Source organism: Ceratotherium simum, chromosome 15 (genome assembly GCF_057802395.1).
Source record: "Ceratotherium simum simum isolate JZ-2026a chromosome 15, ASM5780239v1, whole genome shotgun sequence".
In the NCBI taxonomy this organism is placed as follows: domain Eukaryota; kingdom Metazoa; phylum Chordata; class Mammalia; order Perissodactyla; family Rhinocerotidae; genus Ceratotherium; species Ceratotherium simum.
Window position 1 is genome coordinate 33,888,482 of NC_141914.1, and position 17,154 is coordinate 33,905,635.

The following is a 17,154-nucleotide window of genomic DNA, read 5'->3' on the forward strand; positions in this document are numbered from 1 at the left end:
CTTTAAATAGCTATTAATCTCTTTACACTTATCCCCATGCTGACAAGAGCAGCTGTTTGTCTCGCCTCCTCTCCCCTCTGACTTCTACAGCTCCTGTTCCTCTCCTATGCTCTGTCTTCAGCGTCCCTTCTTGACAGGTGCTGCGAAACTGCAGGTGAGACAACCAGGGGAGAAAAAAATAAAACCTGAGGCCGGTACAAATGCGTCCACACCCCTGGCTGAATTAAAGCTCTTAGGTATCCAAGCCTGCGGCAACAGCCTGGGAAGGGGATTGAAAAGATATTATTTGTGTTCAAGTTAAGGGTCAGTATACAAAGCACTCCTGAACGTCCTGTAGGAATCAGATAATGCTCCCAGAGGCACGTGCTTCCCTACAGCAGTACAATTAGGGAGGCAGCCGTCCCTGACAAAAAGGACAAAGAAACTTGCCGAGCACTTTCTCACAGGCAGTAAAATGCCTGTTGGGCCACCCCTGTCCTCCTCCTTCTAGCTACACAGAATGGAACTTCAGCTAATTGTGGGCTTGGATAAGAACAAAGAAACGTGGCCCTTTGAATTTGTTTTTTCAATATATATAAAGAGAAGAGTTTTGGGACCTAGCTTTAAAAGCCAGTGAGCAAACACTCAGTGCTTCTTGAAAGACTTAAGAGAAATGGAAACTCCATTTACCTCCGAGGCACAAAGGAGACCCCGAGAATAACAGGAAGACTGAACATATTTGGGTGGCACCAAAGAAGCAGAAACTCTATTCCAAAAGTCTTTAACAGCACTGTGGGTGCTGACAGGTATACTTTTAAACGCCGTAATTTACAATCCATATAGTTCCAGGTAAAATATTTTACTTAACAACAGTAGGATTTGCTTCCAATGCTAATTCCTCAATTTATGTAACATAAAGCTAGATTTCTCAGGTTTGGGCAAAGAGCTGTTTACCATCCATGATAAAAATGGGAAAACATATTTCAATTTAAACTTTTCCCCGATTTTAAAGAAACATAAGCCAAGTAGTATAATCAATTGTCTTAACAAAAAAGCATAAAACTGATACTAATAACTTCAAGTTAATTCACCTAAAATAAACAACAAACCCACCACCAAAGTAAGAATTATATGATTGGAAATCTACGTGGATACTTTTCATAGCTTCATTAAAAATCAATGTCATAAACCTGCCATAGGAAACTGCTTTAGACATTAATTTTAAAAACATTTAGTTAACAACAATAACAAAAAGCCTCTTATTTCTTTGATGTGAAGAGAGAGTGGACGTGGTCCCAGAGTATGATTGGAAGCCAAGGGCAGATCAACATAGCCAAGAAGAACAAGTGTTACATAGACAGGACCAGCAAAATAATTTGCACAGCCCATTGCAAAATGAAAACTCAGGGCCTCTTATTCATAGGTTATTAAGAGTCTCAAAATGGTGATAGCAGAGCATTAAACAAGGCACGAGGCCCTTTGTGACTGCAAACTTTGCATGCCTAAGGAGCTAGCTCTGTATCAGGTTAATGTGAATAATATTTATTCCTTATTTCCCACCAAAGTGAAGCTGGTGGGTTGAAGGGAGCAATACCTGTGTCCCTTCTTTATTGTCAGTAATTCAACAAACACGGGGGAGAAACTTGTGTTATGCTGGAATGCAAATGTAATGCCTATCTACAATGACAAGAAGAGTCTCAGAAGTTAGAACATGACACTTTCATAGCAGTCACAAAAACCGCTCTTGGGAGAACTCTAGGGAGTCTCTTATGTCCCATGTGTTTCTTATGTAACAAAAGCTATTAGAATATTTGAAATGAAATAGGAAGTAGATTGATAACAATAATAATAATTTATGAACGCTTTCTAACCACAAGGTGTTTTGATCTCAGAATAACCTTAACATACTCATGGACACTCAATGAATGAATGAATGAAAAATGTTACATATCTACCGTATCATGTCTGAAAGAGGAGACAGTCTTCTTCCCATAAAATATAAAAGGAGAAAATGAGCACAATTTGTCTCATGTCCACTGTAAGCTTGATAAAGTAAAGCAATTGATTTTCTCTGAATTCAAACAGATGCTTCATTTCCTATAAAATAACTTTGAAATAGGAAAGTCACCTCTTAGAGCCTGGAAAATTACCAACATCCTTAGCTGGAATATATTCAGGTTCATCAGACTAGCTGATCTGACCACAGAAAGGATGAAACACACCTTGGTCACAGAGACTTAACATACTCCGTAAGTTAACTCTGTAATCACAGAACACCCTGGGGGTCTTCTGAAACATGGAGCTAGAGTAATAAGTGTAGGGATACCTAGGGGCTGAATTTCAAACTGCTTGCTTTCACCATTAGGAAAGAACAAGAATAACTACCATTCCCAAACATAGGAAAAGTGTTTTCTTGTTTTTCTTCTCCCATAAGTTCTTTTGCATTCTCATAGCCATCTACAGACTCTGATGTATTTCCTCACCGAACTTCAATTTGGATGCTTAGAATTAAAATAGCTGTATAGAAGATTTGATTTTTCCTGACTGGTCACTGATTTAAAAGTGTCCTATAAATGCAATTCCTTTAGTTTCATTTTATTTTTCTTTCCTGGATTACATTGTTTGATGATCTTAAATTCTGAATATATTATGGGCCTGAATTATCTTCTCATCAGCTCAGAAATAATGTATCTATATATATTGCTGTAAACAAAACTCAGCATTGAATACCTGGGTTTACACTTACTTAAAGTTGAGGATGCAATTAATTTCCTGGAAAAGAATTCCAACCAAGTCATTTGACCAGTACAATGGAACCAGGGACTTAGATATAATTTGTGTTTTTGAAAATCTTGCTCTTTCAGTTTATCTGTATAAAGGAAATTTTATAAGTTGTCTTTCCTAGATATTACTATCTGTAATAGCTAATTTATGGCTACGTGGTGACAATAGCCATCAATATACGGCAAGGATTAATAAAAAATGGGAATGAGAACCAAATCAGGGATAGGAGAGGTTACTGTTGGGATATATAATCATAATTTATTTATCTCGATTTAAATGTTCCCTTGTCACCGGAAACAATAACTTGCCAAAATTTCATTTGGAAGAAAATATATTTATCATCCTTGACTGACTGTTAGATGAGGCTAGGGAATTGAACATTCTTCAGCACTCCTTACATTCCTGAATGCATTCTAGTAATGCAAAAGAACTCTGAACTTAGAATTGGTGATGTGGGGTCTAAGTCCCAACACTGCCACTAATGTGATGTATACCCCTCGATAAGGTACTCGACAACCTGGACCTTAGTTTCCTATAAAGAGGTTGATTCTGATGATCAAACATAAAGGCTGTGCCAGTTCTAACATTCTGGTAGATATGACCATCCTCAACCGTAGAGCTATTTAAAATGTCATGAGATCACTTTCAAAAAGTGAGATAACTGTATTTCCTTTATATGGATTTGCCAGGCCAAACCTAGAAATCGAAAATGTTTCAGACAGCATACACGATTTCCTCAGCTGATGGAACCTTTCACCTCAGGCTTCATGGAGGAGCTTTTGTGAACATTCTAAAGCCCCTCCTGGGAAAAGAAAACAGCTTTCTTCATGACCCTGGCTTTACAAAGCATTCATTCGATTATGCTCTAGCAGACAGTACTACATTTTCATTCCCAAATATCAGCCAGATAGTGACTTTTCAACAAGCACTGCCTTAGGGAGAAATACTTGTCATTTTTTAGTCTTATACCACCTGCCTCACCTGAAAGAATGATGGTTTGTTTTATGTTAGAATTAAAAACAATTGACTTAAAGTGCTCCATTCGAGGTCAAGAAGATATTTGTATTAGAATGTCAATTTACTGCACCATCTTTCCCCCTTAAGAATTTATTTAGTATCACATTTTTCTCAAAGCCAGATTTTGTTAGGTATAAAATATTTCACCTCTTTTGTCTTTCAAATGTTCTTAAAAAGTGAATGTTTAGAGTTAAAATATACTCATACCTTATAATGAACAACATGTAAGAATAAAGCACTTAAGCACACACGAACCTTCTAGAAAGACAGTAGGCAGAGAATTTACTAGAATTTTCTAAAATGTTCTCACACACAGTGTCAAGATTCCTTTGAGGACCAAGATTCCATAACTTAGGGAACAGCTCTCTAAGAGCCCCAAGCAACATGGACAATGGCCCATGAGACAAATAAACACAAAGTTGGCTGATCAGGTGAACAATGTCAACAAATATTAGACATAGCATTTGAAAAGCCAGTAAGTGTGAAACATATCAAAGTTAAAACTCGATCCAAATAAAGCTAAATTACACTGTGTAGAGCTCAACTAAGGAAAAATAAACTTTAAATTCTATGATTTCTGTAAGAACTCCCTTCTAGTAATAATGACAAGTGAACAAAATTATAATCATGAGCACCTCAATTCTGAAGGAAACTGACATCACCATTAGATACCAAGGAAATATTGGGCTTAGCAGAAAGCAGAAAGCTATAATTTTAATATTCAATAATTCTTGATCCAGATATTAGGCAAAAATTCACAGAGTTTCAGTTTCTTCAAAGTGAACCAAGAGGTATTTATTAAAGTGGGAACAAACATATGTTTGAGGACATTTTCAATCTGTAGTAATCACTGTTTTTAAAGCTTTATTTAGCATACAAGTAATGTGAAGGGAAGAAAGTACATACCACGGTGACTTTAGAAGCTCATCAGTAGTGCTTCATTGGTTTTTAAAGTGAGCTTAAAATGTTTTAAAAATAATTTTGAAAGTGTATCTGTCTAGACCATATCAGAAATTATGACCTAATACAATGGGGTGATTAAATGTGATTAACATTTTATCACAAGAGATAGCTCTGCTCATCATAACATGAAACTGAAGACATATCAATTTCAAGAAAATAATAGTGACCATCAAGATTTTAAAAAGTCTGAAATATATTTAGCATCCATATTCAATCCTCTCTATGAAAAGAATATTAACCAGTACTGCCACTACTACTGTGAACACTATTTCTCAGTCCTTACTCTGATCCTTAGAGTGTTCAAGTGTTTTGCATGAACTCATTTAATCCTCATGAGCTAGGTGGCATTATTATCCCATGTTTTATACATATTTTCTAGATAAGGAAACTGAAGATCCACAAGATTAGGTAACTTGCTTACGGTAGTAAGTGACAGAGCCCGAATGTGAAACCAGTAAATCTGGCTTGAGAACCCGCTTTCTTAACTATCTTTCATTCTGATTGCATGTAAATCGGAGTCACTCAAATTTCTGCCTGGGATTTTTATCTAAAAGTTACACTCAACGAAAACATGCCTCTTCTATAGCTGAAAAAGAATGTTTTCCACTCCTTAGAGACAGGATATAAAACTTGAACCGTTCTGAGAATGTGTAACTGCAGAGTTAGAGACCCAGCTTCTTGGAGCTACCAGATGGTAGCTCACTGCGGATCTGATCACCTCCTTCTCAAGTTTGACTACCTTGACCAGGTTCCCATTCTCTTGGAATAATGGCCCCAAATCTTTAAAATGGCCTATGCGCACTATTGAAACTCCCCTTGCTCACTAAAGGGCAACCAAATAGGCATTATTTCTGTTTTTCAAAGGTGAATTCCTTCAGGCCTCAAGCCTTTTGCACTTGCAGATTGTTTTCTGACTCATTTTGCAGCTTTTAGCTTCAGTGTCATCTCCCAGGAGAAGCCTTCTTCGACTGCCCAGATCTGTGTTTTCTCATTTGTTCCACATTGTCATAGCACTCTTTCTCTTTGCATCACATACTTATAATGGAAATTAATTATCTGTATAAATATTTTGTAATGTTGGTCTTCTCTGCTAGACCATAAATTTATGAGAGATTATATCTGGCTTGTCTAGTGCTGAGTCTCATATCTGGAACAGTGTCTGCAACACAGTAGAGGCTCAGGAAATATTTATTAAAAAAATAAATGTAAAACATTTCAAAATAAAAATCATTTTGAGAAAATATCTCTTTCATGCTAACACAACTAAGTATTGATTTTTTATGCTGAAGTAAGTCTGCCTCCATACTGGATTCACCTCTTCACATCCTCCTGCGAGGTGAATGTTATAGGCATTTCCAAATACTCTCTGTGACCTTTACTTTGTGTTTTGCTTTGTTTTGGTGGGTGAGAATTGTGCTGTTACCTTCAGCTTTTATGGGAACTAGTAGCAGAATAGCCAGTCCTGTCACTCACAAGGCAATGAGTAATACTTGGTAGCTCACACCTAGCTGGGAAGTTTATTAATGAGCTTCTACTTCCTTAAAACAAACACATACACGTTTTTGTGCCACGGCAGTGTTTTTTAGCTGATGGTCTAGAGTTTGTTTCTAACGCACCTAGGTCAGCAATAAGAATCCAAATGTTTGTGGTCATATAATTATTCACTTCCTACGGACGGTACTTGTGGCCAAATGCAGGTTGCTTAGGAAAGAAACCAGTCAGAAACAAGCTTAGGGTAAGACATTCATTTCTGGTAGATAGGCCACAAAATTGGTCCCTCCCTCTCTCCTTCCCATGATTTTCTGCCCAGTTCGCCAGAATTCAGTTTAGAATAACGCCATAATTAAAGGCTTACAAAGGTAGGTTTTGAGGAACTGTGATTGTAGTTTATCAGACTTACAATCCACTTCTTGCAAATAGTCTACATTCATGACTTCATTTCCCAGACTTTATAACCCACACTCAGAGGTTGAAACACTAGCCTTTATTTGCAAATGGAAAACCAAAGCATGAAACAAGCAGCACACTACTCTGCTTTACTAGTCTATACATATTCAAAAGAGGAAGACTGTTTCATGAGCGCTAATTCGCTTTTGCTCGTCAAAGTTCTTTGCTGATTGCTACATACTTCATTATATGTGAGATAAAGTGTTTAGTGATTTACTATGCTTTGTAATTAGACATGGTGACATATAACATTGGAGTGTTCCTTTAAGCTGTCACTTTTAATTGCAAAATAAAACTGAAGTTTCCAGCTATGCAGAAGACAGGCTTACTTTGAAAAGGCACTCATCTATTCATTTTGTTCTATTTACCCCATTATGAAAGTAACAATCAATCAATCAGTTTAATAATTACAACAGCTCCTTAGTGTCTTATTTGAATAGGGAAAAAAAAAAGCTGGGACACCATGTTTAAGAACAAAATGACTTAAAGATTTCTCAGACATCCTTTAGTAATAACACCTTAGAACATAAAATGAGAAAGTGTTTGCAAATCGTCAAGCTTATTCACCCAGGGCAAACCACCCACCTCTCTAGTGACGATCGAGAGACATGCAGGGGACAAAATGAATTAAGGGAACAGTGTAGAAGCAAGTAAACACTTTTAAAAAGTGACTGCAAAGCAAGATAAAAATCTAATCTGTTCAGTTTTTTAAAAAAATCAAACAGATTCTCTGTCTTCATGGGTAATCAATTCAATGAAAGCAGCACACATTTTACACTGTTTACCTCTGTTAGAGTACAAGTCATTCCTCACTCAGGAAACTACCCTGTCTTTTCAAAACTTTCTTGCTACTTGAAGTATAATAGAAATAAATACCCGGGCTCGTTTAAAAAAAAAAAAAAAAGACTTGCAAGATGTCGAGGAAAACCATATGATTCAGGGCGTACAAGTAGAGATAAGGCTTGTACAGCGTGTGCAACTGCTTTGTTTTTTTGCACAAGTCAGGGACAAAGAGCCATTTCTGTAAGTATATTCAATATGCCATATTTTTATGTGAAGACACTCCTTTAAGAAATAGCAACAGACACTGCCTCCATTGCATTCAGGGACACTAGTTAGCGGCCATGGAGAGGATACAGAGATAAATACCACACATCCTCTACTCTCCAAGAGTCTTCAGCCTCGAGAGGAGAGAAGGCATCTGCTCCACACAGAGAGCAATGAGAGAGGAACAGAAAAGTACAAAAGAGTTCAGAGGAAGACAGAGTTATTCTGAATGGGGAGATCAGCGATTTTTTTAAGGGTGAAGTAGCCTCTCAACAGGGCCTTAAAAATGGAACGGGTTTGACCTAGATAAATATTTGGGTGGTGCTGTTGGAGTGTAGAAAGAAGACAGGGAAAGTATCCTCTCTGAAATCTCACTATTCTGATTTTCAGCCTTTCAAGCTCTTTGGGATTGTCTATTGAAATAATTTCCCAGGCCTGAGGCTTATCAAGGGCTTTCTACCTCACCCAGTGTTACCATTTCTCTCTGTGTATATCTTGTACAGTCCACAACCTTAGTCTGGTGACAGAGTCTCCCATGGTCTATTTAAAAGTAATCAAGCCATTCCCAAAACACCTGATGTTGCCCTTTGAGAGGGTAATGGTTTTCCTTTTAATTCTGATTCCATCAATAGAGTGACACTAATCCAGACTGATTTGAGTAAACAGGGCATATTCCCCATTGTCTCTGTGATCTGAGAAAGAATAAACTTGAGAAAGATCACTGCTTGGATTGGAAATGGCCCCTTTGGGTGTTTTGCGCAAGCTTAAAAGGAAAAAGAAAATGCCTGTGCAGAGTTCTTTCCAAGGCAAGCTCACTTTGGGGGTGGTAATTCTTATAGGGGTATTATACTAAACTGCACCTATTAGTGGCTTTAGCACCAATAAGAAAGTAGAACTATTTCTTTTGTAGTGTTTCCAGAAGAGCTGATGAGAGTGTTTCATAAATTTCCGCCTCTGGCAACACACCACAGCTTGACTCAAAATTCCCTCTTTCAGCTTTTATAAGGAAATATTTTTTTTTTTTTTTTTTTTTTTTTTTGCCATTTAAGAGACACAGACAAGATGCAATTCAGATCACAAGTTTTGCATGAGATATCAATTTACACTCTACACACATCCACTGACATTCCAAAATGTTTCATTCTTGCCAGTTATTCCCTCACCTGGAACCAACATGTGCTTTATCTTACCACCAGTTACTGAATATTAAATTGACAGGTGAATATTATCCGATGAAGCCATCTCAGCTAGAATCTACAAGACAGTCCAATTTTACTTTGTCTTTGGAAAAGAAACAAACAGAATATACATTAGTCATTATCAAACATGAAATAAATTTAGAAATCAGAACTTTCCAAGATTTTTTTTTTTGCAGAAGATAGAAAGGAATGCTTTTTGAATAGTAAAGGTGTGCTTTATTATCAGATCAAATACGAAAATCAGATGTGGAGAAGTAAAAAGTACTGTTTCTGAAAAGACTTGACAGATACTTCATTTCACGACTTATTTCTGCAAAGGAGGTTGTATAGCAACGAGGTAGTTTGAGGACTTCACTGTTTCCCCTATGCAGAGAGTTAAAAGCAGCACAATCACATGTTAACATTGGATATTTTCAAAATCTACGCAAGCGGAAGATTAGATTGAGGTGGAAGAGAAAGGAATGAGAGACGAGCTTGGATCTCCCCCCCCCTTTTATCATAGAGCCCAGTTCTCCCTCCTACCCCCTCCCTTTGCCTTTAAATCAAATCACTGAGTGTCCTCCCCTGTACCTACCCTCGCCTACCCCACTATTACCTCTGAAATTGCCTACATTTTCTTCCTGGGTGCAATGGAAGTGATGAAAGAGGTTTAGTAGAAGGAGAAAATATTAATGTGGGTAAAGACACGTCTTCCCTCCAATATTTCTGTTAAAATCTTAAGTGCAAATGTGTATCCCTGTCCAAAATGGAATTTGAAAATTTTATGGCAAATTTTTTTAAAAATTTGAGATACTAAGATCTTGATTTTTTGTTGTTGCTGTTTTTTGTTTAATTTGGGGGTTGTTTGTTTCTTAAATGGACATTCATATTTGCTTCTGCTTTATTATTTCCCAACTGGGATTCTCATCTTGGACAAATGTCATACTTGGCATATTCTCTCACATTTAGTTCCAGGATTACTATCTGCATTTAGAGCAGTGACCAGAGAAAAAGGTTTTCCTTTCCTGATTCTAAGATGACTATTTTAAAATAAAGTTAATCCTAATTAACATAGAGAATCTATCTGGATTTTGTTCCTAGCTTTGATTAATTTAAAAATGTAATTACAGAGTCCCTGTAAGGGTCAGGCACCTTATCTGTCTCTATAGAGGTCTAAGGAATGGGAATAGGAAACCTTCAACTTCACCCAGCAGAAGCAATCACTTAGGCTAATAATTCCTCTCCCTCCCTGTAGGATGCTATCTATCGCCCCTCCACCATGCAGCCAAAGTTTTGAACCTCTAATTCTGAACACTGCCTACGCTTTCAAAATATGCATGAGTTCTAGCTCTTACTGAGATAAAAGCCCCTACCATCTTTTGTTGCTGTTTCTACAAAAGCTTTCCATTTAGACATACATATTAAATTGGATTATGTATTACATATTAAATACAGATCAGTGTTTAAGTCAACACATTCTCTTTTCAAGTCAATATATCATGCTCTTTCATCTGGTCCTATGCAGTTCTTCCTTGAATTTTTATTAATTTTCTACCCTCTACCCAGAATGACCTTGCTCCCTTCCCCCCTTGGCTAAATTCTGGTCCTCAAACCATGTGAAATATTACCTTCGTCATAAACAGTTTGAACCATTTTCACTGTCTTTGAGAGCCTTTGATGTCTTTTACCACAATTTGTTTTATACTGGAGTCATGTATAAACACCTTATGTACACCATAAGATTGTGAATTCTCAGAGGCCAGTGGCTGCAACTTACTCATTCCTGCTTTCCTTACAGTGCCTAGCATTGTGACTATACCTAATTAGCTCTCAGTTAGTTGGGTTGTAAGGAAATGCTTCTTTTTGTGCGGGAAATAATCTAAATGGTTTGTGGCTAGGATATCAAAATCACTGTATCTGGTTTACAGCCAAATTTATATTACTTTTTCATTTTGGGGTTGGGGAAAAGAATGGAATAAAAAGTGGGGTCTTTATTTACAGGGTGACTATATACTTGGTCTTCTAAATGGAATACTTTTGAAAGTGAAAGTGGTGCTATTAATAATTACATTTGAATAGCAAGCATAAATAAAGATAAACCAAGACCAATGGTTCCCAACTTATCTATGGCACAGACCACAGCTATTAAAGAGAGCCATGGGCAAAGAATACACGAGTCATATGAGACTTTAGAAACAATCCATGTCTGCCCTTCCAAAGGTCCCAGAGAAGTGACGGATATCCTTGCAAAACAGGCAGTCAATGTACAATGCAGAGAAATGCATTTTTATACTTCTAAGTCGTCTTGAGCGAAGCCATTTATCCTTCCCAGTGTACCCTACCATAGCTCCAATGACTCCTCTCCTCTGTTCAAATTCCTGCCATGGGTTATCACGGCCACTATATTAAATGTGTTATGGCCCTCCATGGGCCATTCTGTCTTCCATTTCCAAGTCTATTTCCTAATTCTTTCATACTTTCAATTCCATCTGAACTATTTGACATTTCTGAGTACATCAGCATTCACCCCACCTCTGTGCTTCTGCTGATGCTTGTTTTTTCACCCGAAATCCTCCCTCCCTCTTACATTGCTAGGACTTAGAAAGTTCATCCTGTCCTTCTGAGTGCAACTGCAGCCTATATATACATGTCGACTTTCTCGGTCCTCCTGCTTCCAGCTACTCTCTTTCTCTTTGACTTTTTTTATTATCTTGCTCACACTTCTCATATGACACTGAAGATCTCTCCTGTATTATAACTGTATGTATTTATTCCCCTTATGAACTGTAAACTTCTTGGTATAGGAACTGTTTATTACTCATTATCATATCCTATGTACCATCTTACATGCAACAATGTTCAGTAAACATTTATTCAAAACGAGTGTCAGTCCTTCTTCTAACCTAAGTTTCTCCTCCTCCATACTACTATTCATGAATATTACAAAGTACAAGTTAACTAAAAGGTATAAGGGAACATTATAAAATATTTAGAGAAGTAACAAATTAATAAGCCACATTTCACTATTTTCTTGTGCCTCCAAATTGTGTTCTTAAGAGAAGATTAGGAATAAGATGTATAGCTTAACTTTTGGATCAACTGTTTTACCTTGACACTTCAATCCATTCTCTTACAGAACAAAATCTGCTACCCTACTGGCCACCCTTCATAGGCATCGGAGTCTACTGACTTGGCACCGGACAATAATGCTACATCAGTCATCTGACTTTTTTCTCATTATACATTCAAAAGAAAATTCTGAGTCCATTGGGCCTGAAAAATTTTTTATTTTCATAATAGTAACATTTTATGGAAATAACTAAGTTGTTTTTCACTGAGGTATGTTTCTGGTATCTGTGTTCACTCTTCCTTATTTATTAAATGACATAAAACAATTAGAAGTTAAAAATGTATTCAACCGGGGAAAAAAGTTTAATTTCATAATATTACTATGAAGGGAGGATTTTTACCTATCCCTCTCTGCCCCACCAGCTCAGGTCCCACCCAAAGCAATCACATGTATCTCAAAGCAAACTTAGGTACATTTGTGATAACATAGTCCTTAACTGTTTGACCCATATTCTTCCTTGATAAACACAAAATCTCATGACCTCAGATATATATCTTCCCTTAATAGAAAGAATATAGACTCTAAGTTCTGTATATGCTCATTGTCTCAGAAAATTCTAGCAACTTTGCATTCAGAAAAAGTATGTGGTAAGATGTAAGAGCGAACGATATTTTTTTGGTTGCTATAGCTAACCCAGACATTCATTCATGCTTCCTACTATACTCTCCACCCCCCGTTGAGGATCATTGCTCTTCTAAAAAATAAAACAAACTAAACATGCTTTTTCCTTATCTCGGTAAAGGATAAGTGATTTACTGTTTTCACCACTCTTTTTTCCAAGCATAGTGAAGGAAGGTATGATCTATGATCTGTGATCTCAGATCTCTTTCTCCCAGTCCCCTCTGGGCTTGAGGGCAACCAATTGTAAAACAAGTAGTACAATCTAAGACCGCAGCTTGGAGGGCAACAGAGCCTGGCTGACACCTGAATTAAACTGCAGCTTCTGCTTCTTACCTCCCGTGCTCTTACCTGTGGTGCTCAACATCTCAGAAGCACGACACAGGGAAGCTTAAGATAATACATTCGTTAATTATTAAGATAAAAGTTACTCTCTTGGGAAAAATACGTTTCAGCCCTTGGAAACAGAGTTGGGATAGGGAAGATTACTGTACCTCCTTTGACCACACAGGCCCAGGGGTCAATGAAACGGCAATGACCTGGACTCCGAGAACTTATACCGCTGTCTCAGCACTTTTCTTCCTGCTCTCAACTAGATTTGCACATCAGTTCCTAATGGAAACTTTTTGGAGCATCTACTGTGAATCACAATGGCCCTTTTTAGGGTGTATTCTAGCTCTCCTTGGTATTAAAGAGAAAAACGTTAAGTAAACAGGACTCATTTATACACCTATATCTCTTTCAACTACAGAAAGAAAAATCATTAACCTCAGTTTGTAAAATGAGGTGTTTCAGTATATGAGCCTTGAAGTCCCGTTTAGTTCTAGAATACTATAACTCATTCACCAAAGTACTTTTTCCTCTTCATCCAAAACCCCAAATGGGGATTTTTAATAAAAATGTCCTTCTAAGGAGGAGTTTGGGAGCCTCACTCTCTCTCTCCCTCTCTCTCTCATACACACACACACACAGCCCAGGTTTTTTGGCAAGAAAGTTGACCTAAAACTTAATCTGTGAAGAATTTCCTTTCTTTGGAGCCTCTCTCTCCAAGCCTGAGACCAGTCCCATAGGCTGTGTCATTCCATGCCTGGCACATTGGAGCCGTGCTTGCTTGAGGCCTCTCCATTGCCACCCAAGGGTGGAACCTTAACCTTAAGCTGTGCCTGTTACATCCTGCCCATGTTCTCCTCCCTTCCGGACCCTTTCCTGTTCATTAACAGCTTCCGCAAATCCAGATCTTCTTGGGGGGAAAGAACTGGCAACTTGTGGAAAAGGGAATAGAGAAGGAATAGTGTTTTTATATTGTTTTTGAATTTTCAACCCAAAGAACTTACTAGCAAATTAAAAATTATTTGATGTCAGAGAATGTGTTATAGTTTTAAAATAGCTTTCACTCTCACAGGGAGTTACATAGCCTTTTTATTCTTAATCTGCCCAATTTTTAACAATTTTTGTGTGATAATAGTGAATTGCTGTTTCCGTATTGACAATTACTAATAAACGGTATCTTAAGGTGAATCCCAAAACATTTTAACCTTTGTATAAATTTCAGGAGTCTTAGGGCCATGTGGTCCCAGGCATTTCATATGCTCAGATGTAGAACTGCATGTTTACAGAGAGCTAAATATTAAAACATAACCCTATACGGAAAAGAAAGCTGCTCTTAAGCAGTAGAATGGAAGTCAAGCCATGAAGATAACATGTAACATGCACACTAGCGGAAGGATGTAAAGTTCATGATGAAAATATACAAAAAGACGCAGGAAGGTAGAGGAATTCAGCCATATTTTTTCATAGATATCCTGTATGTACAATAGCAGCATTCCAACAGAAGACAGACAACTGCTGCCTTTTGAGCACCTGACCACACATTTACCTAAAGTTTTGAAAAACTCAAAACCGTGTAAAGGTATTTTCTTTCATCATAAGGATGCCATACTCTCACAAACGACATGACTCTTTTGCCTCCAAAAAAGGCAATAATTCCTACAGATATCTTCTAATCATAGTATTTATGCAGTGTCTTTCCTTTCATGAGAAATAATTATTTCTTTCCACTTTTCATCAACTTCATACTTTTTTAATAGATACCTCTAAACCAACTTTGCTTCTACCCTTGTATACTTAGACACACATAGATCCCAGCCAGCTTATAAATACTGTATGTGAGCTATGGACAAACACAAAATCAGCTATGATATGACTAACAGATCATTTTTTTAACGATTAAAACTGCACAACATTGGATCAAACAGAAACAAGATAATCTTAAAAGTTACCTCCATGCTTCAAAAATTGTTTGGTAACATTTTAAGCTAACTTTCAATATTAAAGCAAAACAAGAAACTCAAGTTTCTCCACTGAGGACAAGGAGGCCTGCTTGAATGTTTTAAAGGAAAATAGGTACTTCCTTTTCCTTCTTTAGATAACTCGATATTTCCCCTGCTATATTTACACAGTTCAGGTGTCTAGACAATAGCGCGGTCAATATGATAGCCAGGCCCTGCTCCATTGCCCTTCGTGGGACTCCTCCTTTTGCACCAGAGTGCTGTGCATTTTGTTTTGAATTTTAAGGAACTCAATTTGAGTTCTCGAGTCTACTTTTCCAAGCATTCGCCTGCAAGCATTTTCATCAGAAACAGTGAGCTCGCTCTCTCCACACCGCACCCCCCAATCTGATTAGTGTCAACACAGCTGCCCTATTCTGAGGAATGTAAACTAATATTGTTGTTAGACCTCCCTCAACCTTAGGAAACTTCCTCAAAGCCTTACAATCTCTTCAGGAGTTTTTCTTTCTTATCCCTTCACCCAGTGATTTAAATCTCTAAGACACAATTTTTGAGGAGAGATCAGAGAGGCAAATCATCAATTCCTTAAATAAAATCCTATATGCTATAATACACATTGATATGTATGCAGGTATAAACATTTAATAATGCATCACTGCAAGATAACTTTATTTGTCATTACACAGTGAAAGTCTAAGTCAATCACCAGACAATAGGGACGTGACTGAAGTCCCCTCAGGATTAAGGTAGGTCTCTGGATTGATAGAATTCAAAATGAAGATGGCTTAAAAAAAAATCTCACCTGATTATTTTGAAAAAAGCTTCATTTGCTTTTAGGATGAAGTCTGGAGATAGAACTAAGAACTTAACTGAGTTAAGACACAGTGAACTAATTTGTCTCACTGAGATATGAATACCCAACAGAGGAGTCATTTCAATGTATCTAGCAGAATGTGATCTGCTTTCTCAGTCTATACTTAAAAAAAGTGATTTCATAAACTCCTGAATATTGGGTTTCTTCAAATACATAATGTCACCCAGAAATTTTTCTTCTCTCTTTTCTCCTACTGTTTCATCTCCTACTTAAAGAAAAAAAAATCTTACAGTCACCACAGAAAACATTTACCAAGAAAAGGAGATTCCTATATACAATTTGCAAAAACATTACGTTGGGTGACGGAGAACCACAATATGTAAGCTTTTATTTAAAAAATAAAAATGAAAAAGCACCTCTAAATAGAGTGCTAAAATCTAAAATCCTTACCTCACTAAATTGAGTCTGGGCATTGTTTTCCAGGTACAACATGTTAGCTGTAAGATTGATCAATGCCGCTGTCCTCTCTTCTGGCTCCAGGATTTTGCCAACCCCCCCACCCCCTCTGAGACCCTTACAATAGGAATCTACTAAGAAGATAACAGAACTCAAGTCCCTCTCTCTCTTTCTCTCTCTCTACATAATTTTAGGTTCCCTAATATATACCCAACTATAGGCATGAGGGGCGGGACTCTTCTCTTTACCTGTCCAATCCATCACCTTCCACCTGGACTCCTCCACTCCAATGGAGTGAGGCCTCTCCCATCTCATTAAGTAGTTAGAATTCCTTATCACCAATCTTTAAAAGAAAAAGAAAGAAAGAAAGAAAAAAAAACAGGAGAGAGACAGACAGGTAAAACTTTCCCTTGTCCCTTTCATAAGAAAGTGCACTCTCTCCTAAAAACAAAACAAAATCTCCCCAAACAAACCACAAACCCGTACCACCACCAGGATTTAGAGAAGGCATTTCAGAAAGTTATTTTACACTGCAACTGAAAAGTAAAACTTTAGGGAAAGCTTTTGGAAGGTTTGTTTTTTTTTTTAAACCTCCAAGTGGAGTTTCAAGGATGATTATACAAAGTTAGAAATTGGGGGAAAAATACTCAAATCCACAGTTATATTTCCTCAGTTTAACAATTAAAGTCCACTGCCTGATAGCTGAAAAGTTTTCAACTTATTCTCCCCAGAGAAATGCCAGTGGTTGCATCAAAACCAAGCCAACATAAGCCACTTGATTTTTCAGAGCATACTTCAGTAACAATTTAAACCATTGGTCCCGTTAACTTGTAAAAATAAACAAACATCCCTATTATGTACAGGAAATAGAAATCCTGGGAAATGTGCCCATTTTTTTTAATGCCCTTTAAAAAAAAACTGCTTCTTTCTATC

General features: G+C 37.3%; 1 protein-coding gene across 2 annotated transcripts in view; it reads right to left on the minus strand.

Annotated features, from left to right (window-relative positions):
* The window catches only part of TP63 (tumor protein p63), a 95,068-nt gene extending 78,760 nt beyond the window's left edge, over positions 1–16,308 (minus strand). For both annotated transcript variants that reach the window (XM_087439862.1, XM_004424578.3), the window contains exon 1: positions 16,216–16,308. In XM_087439862.1, coding sequence (XP_087295988.1) covers positions 16,216–16,257 — 42 coding nt within the window. In that variant the 5' untranslated portion in view covers positions 16,258–16,308. The remainder of the gene's footprint in view (positions 1–16,215) is intronic.
* Positions 16,309–17,154: the final 846 nt, after the last annotated feature.